Source organism: Crinia signifera, chromosome 8, assembly GCF_055691185.1.
Source record: "Crinia signifera chromosome 8, ASM5569118v1, whole genome shotgun sequence".
NCBI classification, from domain to species: Eukaryota; Metazoa; Chordata; class Amphibia; order Anura; family Myobatrachidae; genus Crinia; species Crinia signifera.
The window spans coordinates 24,940,395-24,962,694 of record NC_139224.1 but is presented as its reverse complement, the minus strand read 5'-3'; the positions used below and the strand labels follow the sequence as shown (position 1 = coordinate 24,962,694).

General features: G+C 43.1%; 1 protein-coding gene across 1 annotated transcript in view; it reads right to left on the bottom strand.

Annotated features, from left to right (window-relative positions):
- Positions 1–16,094: 16,094 nt before the first annotated feature.
- The window catches only part of TAFA4 (TAFA chemokine like family member 4), a 361,517-nt gene continuing 355,311 nt past the window's right edge, over positions 16,095–22,300 (bottom strand). The window contains exons 5-6 of the mRNA XM_083156019.1: positions 20,487–20,611; positions 16,095–18,049 (exon numbers count right to left, since the gene is read on the bottom strand). Of these exons, the coding sequence (XP_083012145.1) occupies positions 18,038–18,049; positions 20,487–20,611 (137 nt within the window). The 3' untranslated portion in view covers positions 16,095–18,037. The remainder of the gene's footprint in view (positions 18,050–20,486; positions 20,612–22,300) is intronic.

The following is a 22,300-nucleotide window of genomic DNA, read 5'->3' as shown; positions in this document are numbered from 1 at the left end:
TAACATGCGACTCAGGATACTGGTACCAAACGATTGTCCTGAACCCGAATTTAGGATTCGATCTGGGCCCGGGAATTAATGCCCAATTCCCCGGGGAGGTGTCTCTAAGGAACCACCAGGCCTTCCTACGGATAAGTAGCCTGGGTCTCCCTTGCTGCAGGCCTTCCTACGGATAAATAGCCTGGGGCACACGAGGGGTATGACCGTAAGTAAGTCCTTACGGGCAGTGATGCCTCATAGTATAGGCTAGACAATAGCACGCTTTACTTTACACCACCAGATGGTGCTATTTGGGTAATAGTCTCTGCGGTCCTGGCTCTACCTTACATTCACTCTGGTCTGCGATAGGGCTGGGGGCCTGAAGCTTAACCCATCTGTATCTCGGTAAGCTGGGTCCTGGGTTTCCTTGATAGGCCAGAGGTTACCCTGGGATAGGGACATGGGGATCTTTAGTGGTCTGCCTTCCTTTCCTGGGGGAAGTCTGGTGCATCAGTACTGGGTGGTTCAGGTGGCTGGTTAGCCAAGGGCCCCTACCAGTCGATGGGTAGTGACATAGTGGTGTCAGGTGGGTACCGGGGTCTCTGCTGGGCGCTTGGGTGGTCTCTGCACTTACCACCTCGTGGCCGCGATCACTCCGCTGCAGCAGCTCCAGCTTGGCTCTCCTGCCCACACTGGTCTCTCCTCCCGGCGGCTGCTGCACGGCCAGGCGCCGACTCTCTGATCTGCGGCCCTGTTCCTGTACCCGCTGGTACTTTGTGATGCCCGCTCCCTGTCCGTCACTCTCCTTCACCTCCCCACACACGCGTCTGGTCCGGCTCTCCTCCTTCTCCCCTGCGTGGCCGGCTATTGCAGAGGGTTTCTCCCGGCAGCTACTCCCTCGCTGCCGTGTACCGGACTCGGCACTCGGCTCCAACCCCTGGGACTCTCGTGTCGGCTCCCTCACCTCCACCGCCGCACACACGGGGTTCCACGCCGGCTCATCTCCTGACGCCGGGTAGCCTCCTCGCCACACCACACGTGACGTCCCCTCTAGCTGCCGCCTACTACTGTGTGCGGCTCCGACGCCTGTCACTGCCGCTCGGTTGTACCGCGGGGCTGCACAGCCTCCTGCTCTCAGCCCATCTTCTCTGCACGTCTCTCCAAGTGCCTCCCGGAGACCTCTGACCTCCCTACCTTCCGGCCTCTCTACGCGCCGTGCTGCCCACCAATCACGGCCGTCCTCTCCGCAGTCCATCTCCGGGGTGGAGTCAATTCTACATGCCTCGGGCAGTGGGACCCGCTGCCGGGTGCCACAGGTATATGGTGTGGTAAACTTAGGTGACCACATAAAAGGTGCTGAAATGTTGTCTACTAAGTTCTGGCTTTCAGTATTTTTTTTTTAATGACTGGAGTTTCCCGGCGGGCCAATCCACCACTGGCACCAGAGAACATGTAACAAGAAGATACACATTAGCACATTAACACATTAGCAGAGTAATAGACAAATTTACTAAAGAGAGTATAAGCTCACATACATATCAGTCAGATAAGATTGACACCGCTCACACAGCACCCTGTAGCACGGAGACTAGATGCGACTCCAGCGGACCCGGAAGCGGAGGCGGCGTTCTCCACACTGCGACCACGAGATGGAACATTATACACAGATCCAGTACGTCCGGGGACCACGGCCCAACGCGATTCGTCACAAGACTTCTAACGCAGTGTGGAGAACGCCTCCGCCACCACTTCCGTGCCGGGTCCGCTGGAGTCGCATCTAGGTGCTGCCCATAACCCCTATTATTGCGCATAATAGGCCCTTGATAATTTTCAGCTCCAGGCCCATTTAGACCTTAACGCTTAATTTAGACCAACTTGATCTTTGAGAAAACCGCCGAGATATGCAGGTGGGGAAACGCGTCAGTTCTCCATTCAGCTGTGCTTATCTGTACGCCGGCCGGTCACTGCCAGCTTATCCCACCCCCTCACCCCACGGGAGATTGATGACAAGCTAAACCCGAGGGTCTATTAGGGTGAATACCCTGACGGCAAGTGGAGGAGGAATTTCTACTAAAAGCATCACAGCCCGTATCTAATACACGGAGGACTAAAAGCACTCCCATGAGTGGTAAATATATACAGTTGTGTTGTATTAACAAAAATGAACTAACATTGTTCAGGTTTCTATAAGCCTGCTACCTTACTCCCACTAACCAACTAAGTTTAACCCCACGGGGAACTTTTAAGCTTATCAATACTGCTTTACTGGGCTGATCTACCACGGACGTTTTTGATAATCAAAAGCTTCACCAGTTAGACAAATAGCCTGGAAAAAAAGTAATTATGGGGGAAATTTACTAAAGGAAATTTGTAAAAAAATAGGTGTATTTGTATCCAGAAATTCCTTTTTTTGACATTTACTATCCCGAAAATATGGCCATTCGTATTCGTATTGATAGCACATCAATACGACTACGAATTGCCGTATTTTCGGGATAGTAAATGTCAAAAATAAGTGTATTTCTGGATACAAATACACCTATTTTTTACAAATTTCCTTCAGTAAATTTCCCCCTATATCTGGATCAGTGCATTAGTGGGAATATTAACATCATTTTTATGTCCACTGATGTTTGAATGTGATAGGTATATGCTAAATACCTTTTTTTTAACATTTAATTATTTTTTATGTGCAGCTTACCGGCCGGTCATTAGCTACGTTCAATTATTGAAAGGATTTTTTTGTATTTTTTTATATTTAATTTTATCTCTGTTTTATACATTTTTGCTTTGGTATGAATTAAATAGGAAATATTCTCGATAACATCTGTGTTGGTTCATATTAGTATATTGCACGCAGCACTTATAGCGCTTTCTCTACTGTGTCATTAGCTTTCTTCTGATGGGTCTTTCTGGGACTGAGTAAATCCCATGAGACAGCTGCTGTAGTGACTGCTCCTTAGCGCTTTGAATAACCCCCCCCCCCATTTCGATGCGCCGCTGTGTCCTATCAGAACATGTATGAACAGCCCAGCAGTTAGAGGGTTAATAAATGCAGAAAGTAGAAGCTTAGTTTTAGGCAGTACACACAGCATAATCTGAAGGTGGACAGAAAGATTCGTTCACTGTACTGTACCTACAGAAGGCATCACATTGTGGGGACAAACTTTGTGAAAATCGACCGCGATATATTGTTCTGTCTATGATTGTGTCTCTGGCATTCAGGGCCTTGGTCTGAGGACTTCTCTTGTACAGAATTCCTTGCAGTGTTTACAGATGACCTTTCCTCATTGTTCCTGATGCAGAAATGTATTTGGCAGCTTATGACACAAGGTCACCTTGAACGAAGCTCCATAAAGAATGAGCACTGAGTGAGAACAGGTGGCACAAGGCTCACTGCCGACACCACAAGGAATCTGAAGACCCAGACAGGGCCTTATTCTGAGTAGCAAGCACCATCCTATGCAGTCACATCCAGCTATTTCGTTGGATGCCGCACATGTGTTCCAGGCTGTATATGAATGTTTGAGCTGCACTGCTCCCTGCAGGATCTGGATGGAAATGCTGCTGCTGTGCCCAGGGCCTTACTATAAGGACCTATTGGACAGCTGCGCTGGGCCCCACGTTTCTTTAGGACATCAAGAAGGGGTGGGTGGAAGCTTCCGGGGCTGGTACTGCCAGAGCTTCTTGTTGGGAGCAATAGAGAGATTACTTCCCGACTGTGCTGGTTTTGAATAGCACACAATCAGAGTGGCCAGACAGCATTTTATACCCAGCCTGCAACCAGACAGTGAATAGTTGGAAGCATGGTGATTGGTGGATGGCTGTAACTATCCACCAATCAGAATTCTGACATCCAGTGACTGTATTGAAGCAGACTTTATTGAATTCAAATCAAAACTGGAGGCATTTTTGGCCACTAAGGAAATCCTATAGACATGACTTATTCAAGTCAGTAGTTACAAGTCAGATAGGTTGAACTCGATGGACTAACGTCTTTTTTTCAGCCTTAATTACTATGTTACTATCGGGCAGATTTATTAAGCTTGGTGACGTGATTATGTGTCTGGTTTTTGTCACTCGCCAATCAGCTCCTAACTGTGAAGCTACAGGCTTGGTTTGAAAAATGATAGGTAGGAGCTGATTGGCCGGTGATAAAAACCAGACACTTTATCACTTCACCGAGCTTAATAAATCTACCCCTATGTTACTTAGTAATTTGGAAAATAGGGCCTCAACAGAACCAAAAATCACCATTTTCAACAGAACCATCAGAAACTGTTTTATTTGAATTGTCTAAAATCTCAATAAGATGGATAAATACAAGTAAGAGTAAGCATATATCATGGTTTATGAAGGTCGTTGATATTTCTGTCTAATACATGTTTCGGCCAATAGGAATGCTTTTGTATAATGTTACCAATATTGGTTCTACTGAGTGTGAATAGATTTTAGAACTTCATATACCGTAGACACCAATTTTTGGATGATTTTTGGGGGTTCTTTTCTGGTCAATTTTAAATGAGACATTTAGTAAATATACCTCCAAATTTTTACTGGAGATAAATGTTTGCCTGTTGCCAAAGCACATGGCATGGAAACAAGTATGCCAGATTTGGGCAAGGGTTGTCCCAAATTCAGTCGCATCTTCTCTTGTGAGAAAATAGGTGTAATGGGGCCTTCTTTAATAGGCAAAGTTCTATAAGGATATGTAGATGGATTTATGTTCATGCAGAAGCATCCAGTCACATGTTTTTGTTGAAAGACGAGTAAGCTACTGCCTACTACACCTACTCCAGTCTTCCTGTGGTCAAGGGAGGCTTCATGCACTATCCCAAGATGGCTGCAGATATATCTACTGAGAATGTGCAGGGGCCATCTTGTTCTTTACTGTTATAGAGCACACAATGAAAGCCACATGCTCCAGCGAGACCTGTGATGACGTGTAATCCACAATGACTGCAATGTTCCGCCACCACTGCCCAATGCCTACATACATTACATCATAGGCCGAAATTCAATTACCTTGGATCAACAAGTAGCTGTATTGCCGCAAAGCTATTTTCTGCCGTCCAAATTGGTGAAACGTCAGGAAAATACACTCAATGATTTTTTTGGGGGGGAAACCAGTGGTGTAACTAGTGACCGTGCAGCTGTTATGGAGCCCGGACTGTTACCAGGGCTTGCAGCTCCCTCCCGCCCCCAAACACTGCAACCAGTCAGAGGAGCATTTTAAAAGCAAGTAAATTACAGTATGTAAATAAAGGGTACTTGTTTCCTAGCACAGCACCCACCAAGCAAATTGCTTAGTGGGCTATTCTGCACAGTGATATTGCATCGCATCGCTTACCGTCTTCAGCGCTGTGAGCGGCGGCAGAACGTGTCCTCTGACCTTTTCATACCCCCAGTATTCAAGTCGGCGTGGAGTTGTTTTTAGATAGTGTGGTGAGCGAAGTGAAACACCTAGCCTGAAGCGTGGCGAGCGCAGCGAGCCCCGCGGAATACATGTAAAGTAATCCGCGACCACTCGCCACGCTTCGGGCTCGGTGCGCTCGCCACACTAACTAAAATCAACTCCACGCCGACGTGGATAGTGGGGGTATAAAAAGATCGGAGGACGCGTTCCGCTGCGCTCGCCACGATTCGGGGTGGCGTGGACACAGGCAAAGAAACTTACTGTATCTTGAGGATGCACAGGGACACGATCAAGGCACAGGGACACGATCACACAGGGACCCGATGCGCACCTAAAATGGCTCCTGTAGGCTGTTGTTATGTCGTCTTGGCGCCTCTGCAGTTTTGAGTGACAGGAGGGCGTGAAATCGCACCGCACACATCGCACAGTACAAAAGTACCATGCAAAGCGATTTCACTACGTTTGCGTACGTAAGAAATCTGGGCGCCGTGCTAGAAAACAAGTACCAAATAAAGTAACCATAACCCACACTAGCGCAAAGTAAAAGCACTGTAAACAATTTGGTCGGTAGCTGCAGAGTGCAGACGTCCGGTAAGAGACTTGCTTAGATCCACCAGCTCAGAAGGAAGTTGTCCCAGGAAATGATCTTCAAATGTTGGCAATCATGACAGGGTTACAGCAGCTGGAGACATAAAGGAGTTGCACAGCTTTATCCTGTTACTCAGACGAGGCATCAGCGATAATCTGCTGCTCTCGCAGACTGTCGCACAATGATGGCATTTTAATAATATAGAAATCTAGCGGATTTCATACGGATGCCATAAATACAATTGTGAGACTGAGAGATATTAATATGTAAATAAATTGTATTCAAGCTTTTATTGGTTTTACCAATCTTGCAGGCGCTTCGGGCGACAATTTATACCCATAAATACCAAGTTCATGATTTGAATTGACAAGTAATTATTTTTAAACTAAACATTTCCATTTGCTTGGGGTTGCTGGGGACTACATAGCTGCATTTACAGTGACTGGTTTAACCCTTCACTGTCACTAACAGCTCAATCATTTTGACAAGCTAAAAAGAATTCATGGGAAATTCAACATCACTCCCAGTGCCCCAAAACACATTTAGGCAGTAGCAGCTCCAGGGGTGGCGGCTGCAGCACAGTTCACATTTCAAATAAGGAAGCCACACCCACTGCCACCAACTGCTATTCCAAACAGACTCACTGGCAGTGGGTGTGGCTACACTATTTGAATTTTAATCTGTGCTGCAGCCCCTCCTCTGGAGCCACTGCTACAATTGGAGGTCAGCAATGGGGAGCATTCCAGAAATTGGGTGATTTTTGGGGTGTGAAAACAGGGCATATCCTCGTGGCCTTGGCATTGTTTTCATGACTCTTAGGGCTGTTTCACATGCTCCAGCTAATGCCGGGCGGTCAAATCCCGCCAAGAAGCCGTGCAATACACAGTAGTTAACAATGGACAGGATTGTGTGCAATCACAAATCTGGTCCGAGTCCTTAATCGGAAGGGTGGGTAAGCCTCCCGCATTCAGCTGGCTCCATCTGCAGCCCCCTCCTCCCCCCCGGTGAAAAAACTGTATTCGTTGGTCTGTGGGGAAGGGTGGGGCAAAATGACACAAATTTCTTTATTTTAGCCCGGCCCCTTCCCAAAGCGAATCACGGCATTTGTTGTGCTTCAAGCTCCGTCCCCACCCACAGAAATGATGCTGAGAGTTTCCTCCCGGCCTTCTCTTGGAGAGGAGACATGTATAGTAGGAATCCCTCTCCCAGAAGTGTTTACTCCTAAACAGGTTTACTAACTTTTTCCTCCATGAAAGTGACGACATGATAATTCTATTACGAAGGTCAAAAAGGTTCAAGAAGGCCATAAAGCAAGGTCTAGAGAGACACATTTTTACTGTCTTTCATTATATTCATCCCGTCTCTTTAACGTCTCCATCCGCACAGGGTTGGATAAATTAATTTGTTTACCCAGAAAGGCAGAATAAATAGCATAAGAAAACACATTTCTAAATTACCACATGCAACCCATGAATATTGATATTAGTAAACATTAAAACTGTACACCGTGTCATGGGACCAATGAAACTTACCTCATCATCTTTCACAGCTCCCAAAAAATCAATGTTAAGTAGCCTGCCCTGCACGATTCAGTTACAAATCATATATTATTAACGCAGGTCTTTTGTAAAAAGTTCCTGTTGACAAGGTTACTTGATAAGTTAGAATGTTTGCATCTCATTGCAGCTATATTGCTTAACAGCTGTGGGTATTTACATGATAAAGTTGATAGATGTGTATTTTGACGGTTCATCTGTCAGTTTAGCCTCTGAAGTCAGAAGGTTACGGAAAGTACTTAGTGCCCTCGTCAAGTCCATTAATGAGTTTAATAAAAATTATCAACTTGTTTGGACTTCGAAAGAATGTACATAAGAAAGGACAAGTAAGTACAAAGAACGTAAAAGATATTATCGGCAGATACAGAAATCACTTACATCGACCAATGCCATAGCTGTGCCAACTCATTCACCAGGTACTGGAGAAATCATGATGCAACTCATTAATGTCACAAGGTTCCATGGCTTTGATAGGCTTCATTCATATTAATTTTTAGTTTAATGCAAAAATTATGTTTTCCCCATGCACAGTCCAAACAGATCGCTCAAAGCTGAAATCGGATAAATCCATTGGCCAGATGGGATACATTCAAGTATACTAAGATCTTAAAGATGCACTGGTAGCACCATTAACAGAATAATTCAACCAGTCACTAGCTACAGGGGCAATTCTAGCAGACATAAAAAGAGCAAATGTTGTACCACTGCACAAAAATGGAAGCAAGGAACTAGCAAGTAACAACAGACCAGTAAGCCTAACATCAGTAGGAGGGAAGGTAATGAAAACACTAGAAGAGAGAGTAGTGGAATATCTTAAAACCAACAATTCAAAAGCTCCTAAAAAAGCAAGGATCTACTGGGCAAAATTATGCCATGTCTACACCACTAAAATAATAGATCAGGGGAGTCCGTAGATGTACCATATCTAGACTTTAGTATTTGACATGGCTACGCATCAAAGACATAAACTCAAAGGTGTGGGACTTATAAAAATGTGGCATGGATACCAGAGAGTTATATTAAATGGAGTGCATTCTATGTAGGGTAATGTTACCAGCGGTATACCCCACAGATCTGTATTTGGACCAGAAGACTTTAAAATCTTTGTTGTAGACATTGCAAATGGTGTTAAAGAGAAAGTATGAATTTTTGCAGATGGCAGAAAAAAATTGAAATAGGGTAGACACATTGAGGTAAAATGAATGACCAATGACCAATGTAGACTAGAGGATTGGTCAAAAATGTAGCAATTACTAGTTTGCCTGATAACATGATAAACTATACTATAATGTAAACTAGTGAGATGGAAAGGGGTTTATGAGTCACTATTTCAAGTGTCTTAAAGGCAGGGGATTTATTTATTTATTACCAGTTTTTTTATATAGCGCACACATATTCCACAGAAACCGTAGCACCCGGAGGAAACCCACGCAAGTACAGGGAGAATATACAAACTCCACACAGTTAGAGCCATGGTGAGAATCAAACCCATGACCTCAGTGCTGTGAGGCAGTAATGCTAACCATTACACCATCCCTACTGCCCTCAATCAATGCAATTAAGCAAGGAGAAAGACAGGTCAAATGCTTGGTTGCATAGAGAGTGGAATCAGTAGCCACGACAAAAGTAAAATGCCACTGAATAGGTCATTGGTACAACCTCATCTAGACTACTGTGTACGGTTCTTGAGAATATTTCTTCAATAGGATATAAATACAACGGTGTGCACACAAAGAAGGGCAACTAAAATGGTACACGGCCTACATCTCAAAACGTACCCAAAATACTAAAAGATCTTAATATGTACAGTTTGGATCAGAGAAGGAAAAGGGAGGACATGATAGGGTACTTGTTTCCTAGCACGGCCACAATCTTATGGATCGTGTACCTTTAAGTTAAGGTACACGATCCACACGATGGACCCGATTTCCTTTGAAATCAGGTCCATTTGGCCGGCTAGGACAAAATATCGGGGGCATCGCATCGGTCGGGACCGTTAACAATGGTCCCGACGCGACCGACGCGATGCCCGCGATTTCCCCATAGGCTTCAATGTTAAAAAATATTTTAACATTGAAATCGTGTCGGGAAAGGTAAAATATCGGGGGCATCGCGTCGGTCGGGACCATTAACAATGGTCACGACGTGATGCCCCCGATTTTTCCATCGGGTTCAATGTTAAAATATTTTTTTACATTGAAATAGTGAAAAAATGTGAAAAATGTGAAATGGGCCAATATGACCCATTTCACATTATAGATGTCCCCGTCGTCACCCCACGATAGACGCCAACCCGAAGCGTGGCGAGCGCAGCGAGCCCGCGAGGGGCGGCGGTGCGCGTCCTCCGACCTTTTCATTCCCCTACTATCCACGTCGGCGTGGAGTTGAGAATAGAATAGTGTGGCGAGCGCAGCGAGCCACCGAGCCCGAAGCGTGGCGAGCGCAGCGAGCCCCGCGAGGGGACGCGTATAACTTCACAGGTATACGCGTTCGCTCACCACGCTTCGGGCTCGGTGGCTCGCTGCGCTCGCCACACTATTCTATTCTCAACTCCACGCCGACGTGGATAGTAGGGGAATGAAAAGGTCGGAGGACGCGCACCGCCGCCCCTCGCGGGCTCGCTGCGCTCGCCATGCTTCGGGTTGGCGTCTATCGTGGGGTGCGGTGTACGCCGTTAAATTTGGGGGGGTTGGGAATATTTTTACATTGAATACAATGTAAAATCGGGTCCCAGGGACCCGATTTACATTTCATTAAAAAAAAAAATCGGGTCCAAAATCGGTCGGTCGCATCGATCGCATCGCATGCGACCAAATCGCATGCGATGCGATCGACCCGATTTTTCCGACACGACCACCCCGATGTAAATCGGGGTGGCCGTGCTAGGAAACAAGTACCCATGATAGATACTTACAAATATTTATTTATTAGCAGTTATTTATATAGCGCACACATATTCTATATTCCCTACCAAATGTACATGCACACACAGACATTCTAGGGTTGTTGGGAGCCAATGAACCTACCTGTATATTTTTGGGTTGTGGGAGGAAACCGGAGTATCTGGAGGTAACCCACGTAAGTACGGGGAGAACATACAAACTCCACACATGACCTCAGTGCTGTGAGCTTGTAATGCTAGCCATACTTGCTGACATACTGAAATCCCTCTCTGGGAGAGAATAAACAAGTCAGCACAGCAGGGATTGGCTTGGGAGGCATGATGCGGCACAGGGGGGAGGTTCATGGGTGTGGCATGGTATGTTAGTTGGGGCTGGAGGTGTGGTTGTTTGTTTACATCTTTGAGGCTATACCCCCACTAGACAATGCCAAGGTTACCAGCATTTTAAAGTGGTGATCATGGCTAAGATGATGCGATTCAATGCAGATTGTGCCATCTTCCATCCACACCATTCTTTTTCATTAGTAAATAAGAAGGCAAATGGTGGCTCAGTCTGGGAGACTTGGGCACTCTTTTGGGAGGCCAGACATCGCTTGCTGGTGCCGGGGCCGATGGCAGGGGTGGGGCTGGCAGGGAGTCACATGACATGTCAGCCTTGCTGCCATGGGATCGGGCGACATATTGTCTAATGTCTACACAGCTTTTTAACACATGTGCCGGCTGTTGATAATCACTTAACTGTGAAAAAAAAACGGTTTTGCACATGTTTTTGTGTCAGGCACATAAACTGATGATTGAGTTGCATAGTGTTACTTTGAATGTTGGTGACCCTTGTCAGAAGCAAATCCATAAATACGGGCACCGTACATGACTGCCAGAGCCTATATACTGCTGTCAGGGAATTAATGCACTTTCTGATTTTTCTCATCAGTTTTTTTCTATTTAAAAAAATTCTCCATAGGTCAGTATATTATTGGCAGCTCCAGTGCGCAGCGTTGTTCCAATAATTAAGTATTTCTTCATGAAGTCCTGCTTTATATTCTGTGAAAAAATAAATATAGCAGCTGGAAATTGATGAGAGTGACATTATCTAGAGTTCCTGCTAGATATATTGATTGATGGGGATACCGTTAATATGTTTTAAATAGCCGCAAAATCTAATTTCACGGCTCAGTCCTTTGTAATCACAGAACAGAAAATCACCTGAACAAACATCTAAGAGTGTGGGGTGTTGCGTGGAATTAAGGGGATAGAAGCACCTCCATAGTACAGTGGCTGGGGGAAAAGAACTGGCGTCATTGTGTAGACCAGATAAAAATATGGTATCCAATATAGGATTTACAAGAGTAATAATAATACTGATACTATTATGTAATAAGATTGTAGATACCAGTAGCAGTGACGTAGTCCCATAATAAGCACAGTAGGGATGAGAGACTATTGCTCTGCTTCTTACGTACAACCAGCTCTGGGCTTAGATCTACTTCTAAAATGGAAACACTGAGAAGTTGCCCATAGCAACTAAGTTCATTGCTTCTATCGTTTATCTAGTACGTTCTTAACCTGACATAGACCCACCAAACTTCAAGGTGATCGTACCCTTAATTTTAAGAAACAAAGGTAAGACAAAAGATGGCAATATTAAAAATTAAGACAGCTGGTGATGTATCAAGTCTTCTAAAGAGTGATGATGTGGACACGTCTTCTAGCTGGCATTTACCAATCAGAATTGATCAAATGATAGGTAGGAGCGATTGGTTGTTGCAAGTCACTTCCCCACTTTTTTTTGTACAAGGCTTGATGTATCACTTCCAACACTGGTGAGAAGATTGGTCCTGGAACTCCGACACTGGTATACCGACACTGGTGTCCTAGCACTGGTGAGAAAACTGGCACCGAAACTCCAGCATTGGTATCCCAACACTGGAATCTTAACACTGGTGAGAAGGCTGGCACCTGAACTCTGACACTGGTATACCAACACTCAAGTCCCAAAACTCCAGTCCCAACACTGGTGTCCTAGCACTGGTGTCCCAACACTGGTGAGAAGACTGGCACCAAAATTCCAACACTGGTATCCCAACATTGGTGTCCCAATACTGGAGTCCAAACACTGGTGAGAAGACTGGCACCGGAACTCCAACATGGGAATCCCAACATGGGAATCTTAACACTGGTGAGAAGACTGGCACCTGAACTCTGACACTGGTATCCCAACATTGGTGTCCCAACACTGGAGTCCCAACACTGGTGAGAAGACTGGCACCGGAACTCCAACACTGGGGTGGTTTGCCAACAATGGAATCCCAACACTGGTGAGAAGAGTTGCGCCAGAATTTCTATACTGAGCTCATGGCCCTAGCTCTAATCCCAACTGGTGACATCCCAAATGTAAGCATGCCTACTAAGGGTGGGGGAAAGATTGGGGTGAGAGGTAAGGTTAGGCACAAAGGAGGAGTTAGGATTAGGCTGGGGGGGGGGGGTAGAGCAAGACTGCAGGAAGGAAGGGTTAGGGTGTATGGCTAAAATCCAATAGATTAAGTAGGGGTGCTGAGTGTCAATGTCTTTCTTGAGTTAAGGAAGTAAGCAGGAACATTTTCCTGAAACCTCTTCTGATAATGTCTAGTAATGTAAATATTCAGGCATATGAGCTTTGTTACATGCCCTGAATATCTGTGCCATGACTTGTGGCATCATTTAGGTAGCTTTTAAAGAGTTTCTGTTTTATGATGGTTCCGTTTCTTCCCATTGTTTTCCAGAATGTACTTGGTAAATGGTAACGGTCCATTTCTCTACTCTTAAAGGTTTAATACAGTTCCTCCTCTGAGTAAAACATAAGGCATGAAGGCAATTGTGAATGTTTGCAGTGAACTAAGGCAGTCATTCTGATTTATGAACTAACCTGTACATGCACACGGCGGCTCGATGTTGAAGCCCTGTGCATGCGTAGATTTGCTTATGGGCATGTGCAGAGCTTCAATGTGGGTAGTCTCTGTGGTGCTCGCTAAGGGGGGAGCGTGTAGGGGGCGGGCAGGGGGCATTCGCATGCAACACCCTGCATTTCCTGGGCTTACCCAAGAAATCTCTGAGTGCACCCAGTTTCCCATGCGAACTTGGCGGGCAGGCGGCTGATGTCATAGTTACATAGTTACATAGTAGGTAAGGCTGAAAAAAGACTTGCGTCCATCTAGTTCAACCTGGTATAGATATCCATTGCTGATTTGGTAGGTTCTGGTATTTTACAGACAAATTATATTTCTTATTTGTACCCATGGATGTTTTTCTCCAGTAAATGTTTGTCCAACTTTGCCTTGAACGCATTTAATGAGCCAGCCGTTACCACCTCTCTGGGAAGAGAGTTCCAGAGTTTGACTGTTCTGACCGTAAAGAAATTCTTTCTACTAGCTAAATTAAATCTTTTTTCTTCTAATCTATACTCATGCCCTCGCGTCCTAGATTCCTTTCTAGTAGAAAATAGGGTGTGTGACAGTTCCTTATATTGGCCCTTGATATACTTGTACATGTTGAGCATGTCCCCCTTTAAACGTTTTTTTTCTAATGTAAATAGTCCCAAATTGCTTAATCTCTCCCCGTAGCTTAAATTCTCCATTCCCCTAATAAGCTTTGTTGCTCGCCTTTGGACTTTTTCTAATTCTATGATGTCCTTTTTATAGTGTGGGGCCCAGAACTGTACTCTGTACTCTAGGTGAGGTCTCACCAATGCTTTATATAGTGGCATAATTACCCTTGAGTCCCTAGTTTCCATTCCCCTCTTAATACATGCCAGAATTTTGTTGGCCTTTTTTGTAGCTACATTACAATGGGCACTACATCCTAGATTGCTGTCTATTTGGACTCCTAGATCCTTTTCAAGTATGGAATTACCCAGTTCCTCTCCGCTAAGGTTGTAACTTGCACACTGGTTGTGTCTCCCAAGGTGCATAACCTTACATTTATCTACATTGAACCTCATCTTCCATTTTTTTGCCCACTCATCTAGAATTGCAAGATCATTTTGAAGCATGGTGACATCTTCTGGTGATTTGATGACTTTGCTAAGTTTTGTATCATCCGCAAAGATGGATACATTGCTGAGTAACCCTATCCCAATATCGTTAATAAAAATGTTAAACAAAATGGGCCCCAAAACCGAACCCTGGGGCACTCCACTTAGTACCGGTATCATATCTGATACGGCACCATTCACAACCACTCTTTGTTCTCTATTACATAGCCAATTCCCTACCCATCTGCAGATATTTTCACCCAATCCTAGGTTCTCCATTTTATGAATCAATCTCTTGTGTGGGACAGTATCAAATGCTTTAGCGAAATCTAGGAAAATCACATCTACAGCATTTCCATTATCGAGGTTTTTGCTAACCTCTTCATAGAACCCTAGTAGATTAGTTTGGCATGAACGATTTTTCACGAACCCATGTTGGTTAGTACTGAGTAGACGCCGGATGTCAGCTGCCCGCCCAGTTCTCGGAGCAGGATGCAGCAGAGACTGATTTTGATTTGCCAGCACATAAAAAATCATTTGATGGTCGATGACCATCTAATGATTTTGGGCCCGCGCGCTACCCTACGAATGGATGTTTATGCAAAACATCCATTCACCATGCCGCGGGGGGGGGGCGGGCATTTTCATGCCCGGTGGGCGGCGTTACAAGGCTCGCTAATCAGCAAAATAACGCTGCTTAGCGAGCCAACCAGAATGACCTCCTAAATGTGATTATAATGACAATCCCACTATTTACTAATATTCTGAGCCTTATACATCTCCTGTACTGTACATGTCCAACTTCCCCATCATGGATATCATCAGCACTTACACCTTCCCCATATTAGAGCAGGAGATGCAACTGTATTAGCGCTGATCCATGGTACGAACAGTTAAGAATGGGATCGGCTATGATTGGCCAAAAAATACGACATGAGAATTTGGAAAATTTACTAAGCTGACACGTTCCACTGTATTTTTATAACCAGCACCACACTCTTTGACCAGTCCTGGTTACAAAAATGTGGGGGACAGAACAAATAGGGGTCCACCGGCATCTCTTCAGTGATTTCCTGCTCCCCCTGCTGCCCCCCACCCATGGGACATTGCCACCCGTGGGAGGGACAGCGGGACAGTATCCAAATAGCAGGACTATCCCGCTGTAATCTGGAAAGTTGGGAGGTATGCCTTTGTCCAGCTATCATTGTTTTTCTAGCAGAAAATAAATGGTCATGCACGGTCCAAGGAACCAGTTATGGGCAAGGCATACTTAGATATTCATTGGCCCCATAGTAAATTTATAAGGGCTCCATGTACCAGATATCAGTAAAGATGGGGCCCCTTCAGCTCTAGGACCCATTGCACATATGGTAGTTACATCCTTGGTTAGGGGGGGGGTTACCTGGCTCCCCAATAATTTTAATGTTTGCTAATATATATACATATATATATATATATATATATATATATATATATATATATATAATTTGATCCTTCAATTAATTTATTGTTCTTATTAAAATGTAATGTGTGTTTCAGAATTAGGTTCAGACATTTTACTAGGTAACATAAAATAGCTGGGTATTAATTTTAAAAAAAAAATCCAGATACAATGGGAGTAGCATTTTTATTTTTTTTATTTTTCTTTAAAAAACACCTTTCATCTTTCATGGCTGGAGAAGCCATTTTGTTAGCCAAACCAATATTAATGAGAACACAGCCTATCAATTCACTAGAGGGCAGGGTGGTATGAAATAATCGTAGGACCTCATGAAAATTTGTCACGATGTATCTTAGTAATGCTAGGATTTGCCATATAATGTGTAGGCTGCATCTTCACAAATATGGTTGAAGTCTACAAAATGGCTACCTCCTCTGTGAAAGTCAGGCAATCAATGTTCTTCAGAAAGTCTAAAAACTACAGATTTAAAACTTCTAAATGTTATAGAATACAAAATGGACATACGCTAATGAATTAAAAAATAATTCTATATCTTTTTCTCTTGTTACTTTAGTTTTGTGATTTTATTGTTTTCAACATTATTTCCCAATAATAGTAACCATCAGGTAATTTTAACCATGAAAATAGAAATATAATTTTACTATAATAACTAATAGTTTATCTTTCCTCTAAAACATTTTGCTTGTGGTCAACCTTCAATACATGCACAATGTAATCAATTGAATAACATTAAATCTGAATGACATTAAATGAAATGGTGTAATCTTTTTAATTGGATACCAAATTAATGTATTGTCTAAAACAATACAAAAGGAAACATTGCAAACTATTGAATAATAATGTAAAGTAAAAATAAATGGTTTCAAACCTACCTACTTTACAGTCATCAGAAACACTCATGATTTCCTAAAGTGCACCAGCTACCTATGGAAATAGAACCAGGCATTTTGTGCGATGAATCAGTATTCACAAAACTCACCATGCCTTATTGATGTCACTAGTTAATAGTGAAGTGATAGGCTGTATACTTCATGAATATTGAACCAGCCTACAAAATGTCTGCCTCCTTTTTCGGAGGTCATTTACAAATAGTGCACCTCAATGGTCCACTGAAAGCAAAGTAAGGTTAGAGCTCAAACTGACGGTGGTTCAGAAAAATATTTAGAAGGTGTTCTGTAAATACCACAAGAAATCTGGGCTAGACCATCAGGTAGACATTCTACGTTCCCACCTAGAAAGAATAAGGGACCTAAAACTGTATCTCCGTTCTGCATCAAAATCCAACATTCTAATATTCAATTAATATTGCCTTCAATTTACCTCTAGATATAATGGTCAATTAAACCTTATGTCAACGGTTTACAAATGTGGCTCTCATGACACCCAACAAGTCTATCTTTTAGGGATATAGCTGTTTGTGCACTGCACTGTGTACTGTAAATCACCTACGCCTATTGATATCTTTTAAACCTGGACTGTTGTGGTGCCTTGAGGACTGTGTTCGGGAACCACTTTAGTGGGATGGATATCACTCTGTCCTACTTAACTCAAATCTAGTCCCCATCTGCCTGTCAAAATTTTGGTATCTCTGCATATGCTGGTGTTTTGCTTCAGCAAACCAATGCGCCAAACCCAAAAAATCAAAGTACTCTTGTGTAATTTGTGGGGCACGCTGGGCCCAATGCTACATAAGTGCTATAGAGCTCCTGCTTTGCACTTTAAAAATGATCCCCTGCATTGTGTAAATGAGTTTAAGAACAATGTCCACCTTTAGCCTTGGAGCACTTTACCAAGTTGATCAGCTTTTTTCCTCAAGATTCCACATTCCGATCTATCATCATTTGTTTTTACGAGATAAATATAATCCAGAGGTAACGTCCAGGTGGTTCTTTATTATTAATACAAATGCAAGTCATCCCATCAGCGAGAATTATATTGACCAACTGTCAAAGTGTTTTTAAAGCTTCTGTGGATAATTGGATCAACTGCAAAAAAATAGGATGAACCAATTGGTTGTTTTTTGTTTTGTTTTTCAGTACAATTCCTAAAAAGTTAAGTCTTTGAGTCCACATATTGTCCATGAGGTGGCTACAATTTCTTCGGCTATGGCGTCAGCAAATCCATCTGCTACCGTGTTACCTGTCCAAAAGAAAAGAAGCAAAGACATTTTAAAAATACTCAAACAGATGGAAGTAGCTCTTAAATAGCAGAAGCATGACTGGTCAAAAAGTAGACCTTAAGGTGGCCATACACACGTAGATTTATCTTCAGATCTGGCTGGTTGGAACAAAAACATGGTTATGGATGAGAGCAAATGACAGTTGACCAGTTGCTTGGAAATGCTAGAAAACTGGCAAACTCACTCATCCATAACCATGTTTTTGTTCCAACCAGCCAGATCTGAAGATAAATCTTACTAGTGTATGGGCACCTTAAGATAGGGTTGGTCGGATGGGGTTGCTGCTTTAAAGAACCTCTTCTACAGTATATATAATGTGCATTAATGTATCTGTGTGATGGATAAGTGAGGACCGAAGCAGATAATCTTATCATTTTACTCACAATCAGTGTATTTATTAAATACACTGTTTTCTCTTGGAAGTTCGGACTACTATCAACCAAGTATAAACCAACATCCATATGGCAAATGCAGGGGCCCTCGACATTGTTCATGCATTGACAAGAAAACGCATTTCGCCGCAAAAAAACATGTCAAATTTACAGTTAAAGAGAGTGTGTTCTCCCAAAGGTCACGTATGACTTCCAAAAATGATGGTGTTTCGAAACTGTCCAAGACAGTTGATAAATATTGTACAACATATAATGCACAAAAGATACTGTAGATATGTTTTATAATGTACCTACTGTATAGTAGCACATAAATATTCATGGCAAGGTTGTATTACCAAGTTATAGTTGCAGAATCCTACTAACAAGAAGTAACCTATTTGAAACTTTTTGCCATGAAAAACTTCTCTATCCAACCTTATATCATTTTGTAGTTGTTGTGCCCATAAAAGATCATGGAAATGTACAAAATGCTTCTTCTAAGCCACAATCTCGATATTTTGTTAACATCAACTGAGTACTTTGTATAAAAAGTCAATTTTTCTGCATATGTATTTGCCCACTTATTATGCATTAAACTACTTTAAGGACACATGGAGATTCACTTGCGTCCAATCTCATAACTATAAGGCATGCAAGTAGAAAATAAGGAAGAGACAGCACAGTTTAGGCATATTTTTCTTGTCATATCAAATATGATGTATTTTATTCATGCACTGGAAATGTCTAAGTAAAATCGTGTGCATCTGTAATGAAAAGAATAGGAAAATCACACAGAAAATAGGGAAAGTTGCATTGCCGCGAGAAAAATGCACAGCGAACAGCTTTTGGTTGTCAGTTCGCAACTGTTGCAAAAGGGAAATTTGTGGACTATTTTTTATTTAGACACTTGAGCGGTTTTACTGATAAATGCATGAAACATTGGCGAGCGGGGTGGTGGTGGGGGCATTCATTTTTCTAGAAACTGTAATCTAAACACAATACATTATTGCTTTTCTTTTATTCATAAAGTGTCATCACATTTTACATCTCCGAAGTACCTTAGCAATGTACCATAGTCTCATATAACTTATACTGTGTGTGAAAACAAAATGGCTGACAGGAAGTAGTACCACTCACATATAGCAGCACAGTGGTGGCTTCACTAGCTAGCACAGTAACTAAGATGGCTGCTGTGACAACACACGCATTTCTCAGAGAGCAAACTGCAGCAGCACAGTAATGTTACCAAGGGTAGTCTGGACAGTACCGTTAGATCTTCAAAATTGTATTTTAAAAAAATGTCAAGCCATTTTTTTTGCCCACTGCGCCAACAAAATATTTATAAAGCACAAAATGGAAATGATTTACAATAATTGCATCCCTAACTTCCAACGGTATATTTCAGGAGCATATGTTCCTTACGGATGATTTATGATAGTACCACAAAAGCTGCCATTTTGGTTTAGGGATGACCATCAACCACAAATTATCCAAAATCGATGGTCTATGACCAATTTTGAATACTTTTGCCATCAATGGGGACGATCGGATGGTTTCCCACAATTTTATGTTGCACAAGCAATTCAATTTGTTTAAAAAAAAAAGTTGTGCGACACAGAGCTTAACTCAATACTTCCTAGAAGCTCTGCCCCTTCGTAAATTGTAAAACAGGGATGACTATAGGTGAATGAAAGCATTGATGGTTTCCGTGCAGAGGATTTCACACCTCAGATCGCTCAGCAAAATCTCTCCATGTGTAGGCCCCTTTACAGTAAAATAGAGCAATAACAATCACATAAAGACGCGAGGAGCAAAGTCTACAGTATAATAATGTACATGCCAGTGTTGCCAGCCATGGACTTAAATAGGCACTGTCCCTTTAAGGCACGTATAAACACTTCTCAGCAAGGACCATAATGAAACAGCTGAGAAAGCAATGAAGAAGACATTGAATAGGTAACAATCTTACCGACCTCCTGTGTATTTACCTACATGACTTTCTAATCACCTATGCCCTCGCGCTCACCTTTGTCGTTTTGATTTTGTTTCCGCTGCTGCAGGACCAGCCTGTAAGATCTGGCAATACTTTACAATCCTCCCATTCCATGCACGGCTCCATTTGACACCACCACTTCTGGATGACGATGGATGCTAAGGAGTTCAAATAAATGTTTTTAACAGGTTAAGTGGTTCATTTAAACAGCCAGCTAACTTTACATTTAAAAGTTTTTGTTATTTTTATGATGATGTCATTATTTTTTATAAGTTCTATTCTCAATCGAATAATAAATGCCTTGTAAATATCATACAGAGATTTTTGTTGTCTTGCGGCTGTAAAACAACAATTTATAGTAACAGATTATCTACAGTGTTGGTTTGCAGATATCGGCAACAATTTAAAAAAATAAAATAACGTCAGCCAACTGAGTTGTCATCCTGGTTTGATGAAAATGTTTTCTATGTGACCAGTGTTACTTGTATGCAAGGGTGTCACTTAACTCGGTGACACCCAATGTGGTTTTAAGACTGCGAAGGGGGAGTAGCTTTGTGGGAAGGGGCAAGGCTTTATGGTAAGGGGTGCGGCTTGGTGGGGGGGTGGCTTCCCAGCCCAAGACCCTTTTTCATCACTTCTCAGGTCCAGGAGATGCTGGGCTACCTCCAGAGCTGGACAGGATGTGAGTGGTGCACATAATGTTAATGTGCAACACTTGGGCATTTTAGTGTCACTCTTTGGTGGGTGACACCCAGGAGGAGCCCGTAACCCCGTAGTGATGCCACTGCTTGGATGAGTAAATGAGAAAATGTGTCACATAAAAGGTTTATGGGATGTTTTAAATACTTTCCCTGTTTATGAGGTTATTAGCAAATGTACAAAGAAGACAACAGACATGTTGTATAAAGCAACCAATCCAATTCTACATATCATGTTAATAAAATGTACTAGTTAAATAATAGCTAGTGGGAAGCACCGCTTATTGGTGCCTCCGCTTATTGGTGCCTCCTAAACTAATTTAAATGTTACAAATGAATAAAACAATATAAATATATGCCATAAGTATATTCTTTGTATTATTTTGAACAAAATTACAGAGGAAGCACTGCCTCCCCTGGCTGCACGTCCCTGCTCAGTACCCACCATGCCGTGTCTAGCTATTATACAGGCTGCAGGGTTGCCTACCGTCCTGGAATGGCCGGGAGTTGCTCGAAAATAGAGTCCCCCTCCCAGGCCCCCTGAAAAGATGGTCAAGCCTCCTTCTTTCCTCCTGCCAGACCACCCCAGAACCCCCGCATTTCCCCAGCATTGGTGATAAAATGTCGAGATTCACGGCTTTTCGGGGAGGGGTGATTTGTGTCGGTTTTAGTCCCGCCATCCTGGAGAACCACAAATATAGGTATTTGCAGTACTGGGGGCAGGGCTTGATGACACTGAGATCAGGCCACACCCCCTGAAGTGTTGCTTATAGTCTCTCCTCCCCTCCCCCCCCCCTTTTCCGGAAGTGCATATGGTTTTGCCCATTTGAGAAAGATTTTGCATTTGATATCCTTACTGAATAACCCCCATTGAAGGTTCATAGGTCTGCCTCGTTGGCACCACTACTATACAACACCTGATAGGGATGCAGATCCCTGGAATCCAGGGATTGAAAAAGTGGTGGCAATGGCAGGCAGCAGCAGGACTGCGTCCTCATCTATCTCAACCTCGCCCCTCAGTCCTTCTGTCTCTCCCCTCATTTTTTCTCTTTTCCCCCCAAATTATCTCTCTTTCTCCCACCTACAGCCACCAGCGCCACCGACAGATTTTAGCCATCTCTTCCCCCCTAGAGTCCCCTGCCCCGAGTA